Source organism: Vigna umbellata, chromosome 5 (assembly GCF_029865625.1).
Source record: "Vigna umbellata cultivar VRB3 chromosome 5, Vumbellata_1.0, whole genome shotgun sequence".
Lineage (NCBI taxonomy): Eukaryota > Viridiplantae > Streptophyta > Magnoliopsida > Fabales > Fabaceae > Vigna > Vigna umbellata.
In genome coordinates, this window is record NC_142169.1 from 69511452 (window position 1) to 69521837 (window position 10386).

Genomic DNA, 10386 nt, shown 5'->3' on the forward strand with positions numbered 1-10386 from the left:
CAGATTAGGGTAACCCGACTTCCTAACCCTAAAACTTTTTCCGGTTTTCTCTTCCAAATCTCTGCTTCCGCCAGCGGCTCGAGAGCGTCTTCCACTTTGCTTAGGTGTTTTTTGTCTGCCTGATTCTTAGTACAATCGACTCATGCTTTGTTACATCAACATTGGAAAGTTTGTGCCGGAGAGGCGACGGAATCTCACCGGACGGCTGTGATTTTGCACTTCTATGGCTTCCGCTGTCTTAGCTAACCGGAACGAACCAAATTGGTCGCAGCATAGAGTTGGTGGAGCTGGATTAATGGGAAAAGCACCCTTCGCTAACCCTAACCCTAATTCTAATCCTAAATTAGCAAATAGCAAAAGGACCCAGGCGGCTTCGGACGATGCTTCCTCTATCAACAGGCGACCCAATGAAGTAGTGACTCACTCCCAATACGTGTCCTTCAACATCGGATCCTTATCGAAGAAGGAACTCTACGACATCAAGAACAGGCTTGTCGCAGAGCTCGAGCAGGTTCAGAAATTCAGAACTCGGATCGAGTCAGGGGAGTTACAACCTGGGCAGAGCTTCAATGGCCACCCGAAGAAATCCTCGAGTAAAAAGTTGTCCGGCAACAAGCGACCCTTGCCATTGAATTCCGCTAAGGATTTTAAAAGTTCGCATTCGGAAGTTGCGAACTTGATGAAGGGCTGCTCGCAGGTTTTGCAGAAGCTGATGAAGCACAAACATGGGTGGATCTTCAATGTGCCAGTTGACGCTGTCGGAATGGGGCTCCATGATTACTACGATATAATTAAACAGCCTATGGATCTTGGGACGGTGAAGTCCAATCTCTCCAAAAACAAGTACTCGACGCCTTCGGATTTTGCCTCTGATGTGAGGTTAACCTTCAACAATGCACTGACTTATAACCCTAAGGGTCACGATGTGTACACCATGGCGGAGCAGCTTTTGTCGAGGTTTGAGGAGCTGTATCGCCCGATTCATGAGAAATTCGAAGATTTGGTTGGACATGATCGCGGTTTTAAGGAGGAATTGCAGGCTAGTTCGTGGAGCCACGTTGAGCCAGAGAGGGTGAAGAAGAAGGAAAATTTGATCCCTCCCTCGAAATTGCAACAAGAGCCTCCGCAGCCACCTGCAAGTTCTTCTAACGCTCCTTTGCTGCAGTCCCCCGTGCGCACACCTTCTCCCATGCGAGCCCCTCCCGTTAAGCCTTTGAAGCAGCCTAAGCCAAAGGCTAAGGATCCCAACAAGAGGGAGATGAGTCTTGAAGAGAAACACAAGCTGGGTTTAGGACTGCAGAGTTTGCCAGCAGAGAAAATGGAACAGGTGGTGCAGATCATAAGGAGGAGGAACGGGCATTTGAAGCAGGATGGGGATGAGATCGAGCTAGATATTGAGGCTGTTGACACAGAGACTCTTTGGGAACTTGATAGGTTGGTGACTAATTATAAGAAGATGGTTAGCAAGATTAAGAGGCAGGCATTGATGGGAAACATCAACAACAGTGTGGCGCCAAACAAAGCCATTATGGTATATTTTCTACCAGAGTTTACTTTTTAATGGGCTTGAATTCTTACTTAGCATTGACGGTGATTTCGTTTCCTGATACTAATTTTTGGGGCTTTAATTGACAGGAATTGCCTGGTGGTGAGAAGGCTGATGGGATGCCAACTGAGCTGAAGAAGGCAAAGAAAGTAGAAGCAGGAGATGAGGACGTTGATATTGGTGATGATATGCCAATGGGTGTGTTTCCCCCTGTGGAGATTGAGAAAGATAAAGATGTTGCTGGTGGCCATGCAACTAGTAGTTCTAGTAGTTCCAGCGGCTCAAGCAGTGATTCCTCGTCGTCAAGTGGTATTCCCCTGCCCTAGCGTCGGCTTTGATTTGTGACTGATCTATTTTTCTAAGGAAAACACTCAAGTTTTATTGCCATTGCAGATTCGGATTCCGGTAGTTCCTCTGAAAGTGATACTGAAGCAGACAATGGGCATTCGTAGCTGCGATGGATATTTGTTACTAGTGGTCAAACTTGATCATACTGGTGGGTGGATGAAGAAATTATTGCTTCATTGGCTTCCTTTGAGGGTGTGGATTGAATACATGGACGAGGTATGCCCATTTCATTTTGTATGTTATTATTTTGGTGCAGTGAGTTTTTTCAGCGATAGAGTGATTGTCTGGCTAAATTTTCGATTACATTTCATTTCAGGGATTGTGATAGTTGGTTCTGTTGTGGGTTGGGTGTGGGAGTGGCAGTTTGGATTGTGGAGCTGGACAACCTGCTTGAGGATTTGGGGTGTGTTATAAATAAATCTGTACAAATAAATTCGGAAACTAAAGTAATCACCAAAACGATTTGTAGGCCAACATGTAGACTGAAATGTGAAAATCCTAGGATAGACTCGTTGAAGATTTAGAAATAGAATGCAGAGAATTAATATTGAGTTTTACTTTGTACACATTAACAACAGTATATAGATGGAACTTCTTAAATCCATTTTGTGGATCTGTTCACTGGATTTTTTGGATCGTTAATCAGTTAAATAGACTGGGGTAATGAGGGGAGGAAAAATGACCGCTGAGAATGCTTTGGAGATGAAAACTAAGCGAAAATGCTACGAAGGTCGTCCTATCAGGCACGGTTGTGGTTGTACCTCTGGTTTCAGATTCTGTGTAAAGATTTGAAGATGCCACGTCTGGTCCTCGAAGGATAAAAAACATTCTGCATGTTTAAAGAGATGCAATAATAAGGCGTTTATACGCAGAAGATGTTTGAAGTGCTTTAATATGCGTTGCCTCGGACTGTTATCAGTTTACTGGTTGTGGAGTTTTGGTACTCTTGTCTACGCAACGAAAATCAAACTTCAGAATCGGGTAGGATTTTCTATTGGATGTAATATAATACCCTATTACCTACCAGATGGCCTATTTTCTTCGATGTGGCCAGTTTTTTCGTTGGATAATTTGTGTATGATTTTTTGCCTTTATCGATCACTTATTGCACATAATCTGGAGATTACTTTGGAACATAACATGGATGGATCGGTCTATAAAGGCTCACTCAGGTGGTGCGTATATCGGTGGCTTTCATTGTGATATTGGCGTTTGGTCGACAACAGTTAAAGCTGTTCGTTGGTATTTGTTCGACAGTTAAGGCTGAGCTGCGGGGTCTGTGGCACAATCCCTAAATGTCACCATCGATTTTGTTGAAATGGATTCTCAAGTAGCTTTGGACTTGGTCTTGTGGGGATATGAATTTTTTCTTCCTTTTGCTTTTCTTCTCGTCAGGAGCATCCGGGAGCTAGTTGGAACATTCGCCTTCTTGTTAACTATGGCCATTTTGTAGACTTTGATGTTCTGTTTGACATTGTGTCTTATTTCAATTAAGAGGCGAAAGAAAGCCTGTTTTTCATGAATAATACTCTTAACATATTACTAATTGGCATTCTTTTTATTGTCGGAGATCACATTAAAGTTGTTACGTATTAAACTAAGCTTATACCGAAAAGTTTGAAAGTCAAATCCATTTGACGTTTAATACCATCATCCATTCAGAAGCTTCAGAATGAGCTTTACCAGTCTCTGTCGCTGCATTCTATGTTAGAGAGTTTGATCAATTGCCTCCCCCGCTCTTATCATGAAATAAAATCCTTGGTAATTGAATTTGAGTTTATCTAACTTACACTGATGATAAATTACACTTTTAACTAGTTTGATTTGGTCGCATCTTGTACCAAGTGATAGATTAAGTTCAACAACTTTCCTTATAATAAATTCTAATATTATATTAAGAAACAAGTTTAAACCCAATTCATTTTTATAAAATTAACTTATATATGATAATTACATTTAGATCCTGTAGACTTTATTTCTAATTAAGGTGGAATCTGAAAATATTATATTTCAATCTCACTTTTTATTTGTACTAAGTGAGTATATTTACTAAACAATCTTATATTTGAAGTTTGGTAAATAATGTTACCTAATGATTTTTTATATCTTAGATTAATGCAAAGAACCCTGCATAATACTTTCAATATATCATCATAAATCGAGAATTAAGTTTTTAAAACTTAAAACATCAAATATGATAATAAGGGGGAAAGATAACAATGATTAAAAGTTGGTTATTTATGATTTATTTTCTCTTCCATTTCATTCCACCCAACAATTATATATATCCCCTACTATACCAAAATTCTAAAAACATTCAATACAAAAAAAAAGTATTTACTAAACTTCTAGAAAACTTGACCAAAATACTAGAAAATTTTAATGAAAAAAAAAATTGCCGTGGCAAAATAAACGACCCCAAATAAAAATCATCAACTTGAATTTTAGTTCTTCTGGTGTCATTTTGACGGCATAATTTTTTTCCTGTAGTTAGAATATGGAGAGATGAATTAAACATTAATGATATATTTTTAGGTTATAAACTCTAAACTTAATAAATATTAAAAATGTCATCCACTATTCTTTTCACCTCTAAATAACTTAGAAACCGTGGCACCAAAATAAGTAGGGCTTGAATTGAATTGCATGTATTTTAATTCTTTGCAGCTGCCAGAACATGAAACAGTTTGTGTTGTTTGGTTAAAAATATGAATTAAATTATGAATAATATTTTTTGTATTTAACTAAAGTTTATTAGAACTACGAAACAGAATGTGGTTCATTATGTCATTCCACAATATCACGGGAGAATTGTGTTTGACCATTTTTCTGTTGAGATTCTTCCATAGATTCAGGACGTCGTTGATGCAAGCATGCGAAAACTGTGGTTATCCCGCAATAGTAACATTATTCTGATATATAATTCTATTTTAATCACTAATGATGCCATAGTCATACTTTTAAGCGTAACATAATAAATATAATTATTAAGTAAATGCATTCACAACTTTATGTTCATTTAGTTTTAAAAAAACCCTTTTGTCATTTATAAAAAATACTATTAGAAAAGACTTTTGCACGTAGACTTATTAACTTCTTTGTTTTGCTTAATTTCTTAATTAGTCTCACTTCAACAACTTATTAGCTTTTTTAATTCATTATTATCTGAAAGAACATGTTATTATCACTTCTATATAATGTTGCATAATTTCGAAACATAAAGTTTCTAAATATTATATACATAAAGTTTAGGAAAAATAAAATATTAATATGTTATATATGTCAATGTCATATATTTCTTTACTTCTCGTTATCATCAATAAAATATATATGTTATGTACACCTCATTACATAATATTGCATATTTACCACCAATAATAATATATTGCTTAAACAATCGTATTTAGACTTTTCCACTTTAGTGATTTGACTTCTTAAAATAGAGAACGACTTTCCCACTTTAGTAATTTGATGGCATTTAAGTAATATGATGATTTCAACTTTATGTTACCTTTTTATTTATTTTTTCTCGAGGATATAATTTGACATTACCATAGTACTCATATTATTATAGTATTCATATTATTATCAAACGTAAAAGAAATTCCAAAAGTTAAAGAAATAAAATGCATGAAGAGATAAATAATAAACATCTACAATCTATGTAAGCTTTTTATTTTATATCTATTTAAAAATTATCTCAACTAAAAGTTCAGATCTTATAAAGTTAATAATAATTAATTATGTATTTTCTAGTTAAATTAATATTGATTTAATATACAATTTTAAACATATAGTACAAGAAGCGCTTTAATGTACTATTCATGCTAAAATAAATCACTATTTCTTAATTTTAACCGAAAAGTAAGAATATAATTCATATTTCATGGTGATAGTAATACAAAAATGACTAATTGATGAAACAAAAAAATAACATTAAATGACTAGTAAAATCATCCTTGATTTTTTTTTTAAGATTAAAATTGGAATGAAGCATGTTTAAGATTAAAATTGGAAAATTTAAGTAGATATGAAAAATCATAACAATATATACTAAATAGAGAAAATGTTGATCACACATTCCAAATGCAAAACCAAACAAAAGTAAACGATGCAATAGTAAAACGAAATTGTCAAAAAAAAAAGTGTAGAAGGACCAAAAGGACCAACCCATGGAAATCTCATTCTCTGTACGAACAATTCAAAAGCATAAGCATATATATATATATATATATTAACGACTTTTATATCTTAAATGGAATGAAAGATAAGTTGAAGTAGTTATGGAAAATAATTTAATTAAAATTAAAATGTGAAATATTACTAATTTATCTACTAACACTAAACCCTGATTAACAATTATTTGGTAGTGAAAAATCAGTTACGTAATAGCACTTTTGGAAGTTAAATAATAATAATAATAATAATAATAATAATAATAATAATAATAATAATAATAATAATAATAATAGTAATAGTAATAGGTAAATGAACATTACAAAACTAATTAATTTTCTATAAAATCGCCTAAGGTTAATTAATATGAAACAAAATCATTTAACCTATGTATCAGTGAATTAATAGCAAACTTAACTATTATTAATATTAATATTAATATTAATATTACTTTTAAAATATGAAAATAATAATAAATGCTGTGTATTTCTATGTTAAAATTTAGTTAAGCTTTTATCCTAAATCAGCATTTCACATCATACGGTACAAATGTTATAGATGCGTATTTATAGATATAATGATAAATAATTTATATAATGATAAAGACATGCTTTACGTCATGTGAAATTTTAGATAAGGATTTAGCTTTTTTCTTTTAAATAACAAGTGTTTACCTTAAATCAACCTGTTATGTCATTCCCAACCAGATTGTGCTTCTACCAATGATTTTAATAAGTGCTTGTGCAGTATGATACCAGCCTGCACATTTTCTAGGGGATAGTTATATAGATTTTTTCTATTAATTTTGCATTCTTATAAAATGAAAATTTGGCTTTTATAAAAGCATGATTAGTTCTTTATATGTTATGAAAATTATAGATTTTTTTTTCATATTTTCTTACAATTTTTTTTATGAACAAAATTTCTTGTAACCTTTTTACTAAAAGGATTACAGATAAATTTTATAGTTTTTGTTCAATTCCAGACAAAGATAAAAATCCATAAAAATAAAATATAGTATCCAAAATATTCATTTAACTTTTTAATAAACATTTCGTTAAATAGCATAGTATAAACTTATTTAAAAAATATTCATTTAACTTATCTATAAAATTATAATAAATATAATGTTGTGTCACTCTTCTTGACTATGTGCGGACTGCTATTGACTCATTACGGTTATTAAATGTCTGTATTTCCATCTTCACTGGTAACAGAATAATTTTTTTTATCATAAATAACAGTGTTAATACAGTATTAATTATACATTTAAGTAAAATAAATGTAAAATTTAAAATATTAGTATCGTGATTAATTTTAGTTTTATCTATTATTAATACAGACATAGTTTAAAATAAATATATTTAAACTAAAAAAAGCAAAATAATATGAAATTTGTTGAGAAATATATTAAAAATTTTACTAGCAGATAAATACATTTTATCCAAAAATAAATGGTATTTTAACTCACTGTTATTTTAAAACGTGGGATTAAAAAATAAATCTTGAAATTTATGAATTTTGAAAAAAAAAATTGTTTCCTTTTCTTTGGTTGCAGATGAGCATGTGATATATATATTTAAATTGTTTCAATTGGCAAAACTCTTTTTTTTTTCCGTCTTTGTAATTTCAATAACATATTTATTATATTTGATATATTATAATCTTAATACTTACAACAACTTTTAAATAATTTATTGCCAACTTTATGAAAAAAAAGTAGACTCCAAAATAGAAAAGTGCATAATTATTTCATTAAAATAAAATAATTTATTATGTTGGTTGATTCTTACAAAAATATTTTAGAAAACATAACAAAATAAGAGAGGACAAAGTAATGAACACAAAAACCTAAGATGCAACAAATGTTAGGAAATTAAGTTATAATGTGTGTAGGAATGAAGTAAGGGAGGCATGCATGAGCCACATTGCTTTTCTAACGCCAAATGGCTCCCAAATATGTCCACTTCCATGACCACAAAACATTCTATACTATAAATATTTTGATACCTGTTTTTTTTTTTATATATAAATTTTTCTATTATATAGACAACACCAAAACGAGATAAATTTTAAGGATATACATTGATGAAAATATAATATATAATAATATACAAAACAAGATAAAATATAGAGTGGTATTGTTGATGTGCTTTTATAAACACGTATATAATATATGTCGTTCATGATGAATAGTTAGAATATTTGATTATGTTTTTAACGTATTTGTCAAAAATATATATATTAATTTTAGTATGCATATACATTCAATTATAATTTTCTTTTACAATTAAAATTCTTGTCCAAGTGATTTAAAAACTAGTGGAATCTTTAAAATTCAGTTAGACCAATTATCTACTAAATTATTATAAATCAGCTTAATATTAAGGGTATTCATAAGATGAGATTACTTAATAATCCAATTCAGTCCAACCTAATTGGGTTAAATTCTATTTATTATTGGGTCAACTCAATTCAACAAAAAAACTAATCTCATATAATATTGATATTTAAGACCTGATCCAACATTCATTTTTATATTTTTTATGAACAAATTGTTCATGATTTTACTTTTCATGTTCTGAATTAATTTGATTAAGCTAATTATAGTTTGACTTGCTAGTTTGATATCTTGAATTATTTTTTGAAACTATTATATTATTTTTCTAATTATATTGATATTTGAAAATTATAATTTTTAATTAATTCAAAATAGTAACCAAACCTAATCCAAACGAGTTGATTTGAACTGGATTTAATATAAAAAAACTGCAAAAACCTAACTCATGAATCCTAAAAAATATATTAGTATATCAATCAAATTAAATAAAAAAATGGTTGATGAAGTAACATAGATTTTTCATTTATTGAATATTTTTTAATTTAATTTCCAATTTCATCTTTACAGCTCTTAAATCTTATTTCTTTTATGCTCTGAAGTAAAAAACAAATATTTTAGCTTTTATACAAACTTTTAATCCAAATGCATATTTTCTTAATCCTGCTGTTTAAATTTTATAGAAACTAAAGGAATTGAAATGATTTGTATCAGAACTAAATAACTTATTTTTTAAATATTAAATAAGTAACATATAATTTATTCACATATAACTTGGTCCGTCTCTTTATTTTCTTCAATTACAAATTCTTGTTTTTTTTTTCTTTTTCTGTTTTATCATTTAATATACATTTCATCACACCCCTATGCATAAACATCTCTTTCTCAATCATTCGAATTATTATTATTATTTATCATTATCCTTATATTCATTATTATTAATATCTTACTTACATTTTTTCCCTATCTATAGAGAAAACCATAGTCAATTAACTGTGACATTATATAACAATTTAACTTATTCATTACAAATATATTTTATATGTTTAAAGAATGATTTATATTGAATTTAGTAAAATCTACATGTTTAAATATTTGTTTACATAAATTTAATTATATAAAAGAAGTTGAAATGTTAAAGTTCTGGTACAAGTCTTAAAACCAGTAAAAAAAGTGGCAACTGAATTTAATATCACTTCAACAAAATCGCTTTTGCAGCCCCTTTTAGCCAGGTTGCTGCACCATCCCTATGATTAACTAAAATAATAGATATTAAATTAAGAGTATAACTTTTAAACAGCTAATTTTTTAAGGTAGTTTTTAAAAATAATACGAAATGCTTATTATTTTCTTAAATAAATAAATGAGATACTAAATTTCAGAATGCATTTTCAGATTTGACAGATTCTAAATTGATAAGTGAGTTGATTAAATTTTATTTGCGTCAGAAAAATGATGGTTCAGAAAATAATAAAAAGCGCCAATATGGGTGATATTATAATTAGGTGAAAACATAAGAATCAAAGAACCGGTCTTCTTCCAAACTACACGTTATTTACTATACTACCCTTCATGCTGACACGCGTTGTCCTCGTAACCACGCGCTGCGCGTAACTTCCCTCCCACACGCTGGAAACGCCAGTTTGGCCTCTATCCACGTCACCAATGTGGGCCCCATCCACTGTCAAACCCTAAATGCACAACACATTCACCCCAAATGCACTTCAAACTCAAATCCAAATCAAAACACGGGTCTACTCCATCTAGCGGTTCAAAATGCAACACGTGGAAGAATCAAGAAATCATCACCCTCCGTGCCAGATCTTGCGGTCAGCTTTCGGGACAGCTGAGAAAACGACGCCATCCGTTAGATCATGAATCAAGAACGAATCAACGGTAGATAGAGCTTCCCGAAGCACCCACGGGCAGATCTCATTGCCTTTAAGAAGCGGCTCTTGCCCCTTTCATTCCTCGCACA

At 31.1% G+C, this 10386-nt stretch overlaps 1 protein-coding gene across 1 annotated transcript; it reads left to right on the plus strand.

Annotated features, from left to right (window-relative positions):
* On the plus strand, positions 1 to 3440 carry LOC124831117 (transcription factor GTE7-like). Its single transcript, XM_047305015.2, has 4 exons — positions 1 to 1531; positions 1636 to 1855; positions 1940 to 2110; positions 2211 to 3440. Exons 1-3 carry the CDS (start codon positions 224 to 226, stop codon positions 1996 to 1998), a joined length of 1587 nt encoding a protein of 528 aa, XP_047160971.1. The 5' UTR covers positions 1 to 223; the 3' UTR covers positions 1999 to 2110; positions 2211 to 3440.
* The last annotated feature ends 6946 nt before the right edge of the window (positions 3441 to 10386 follow it).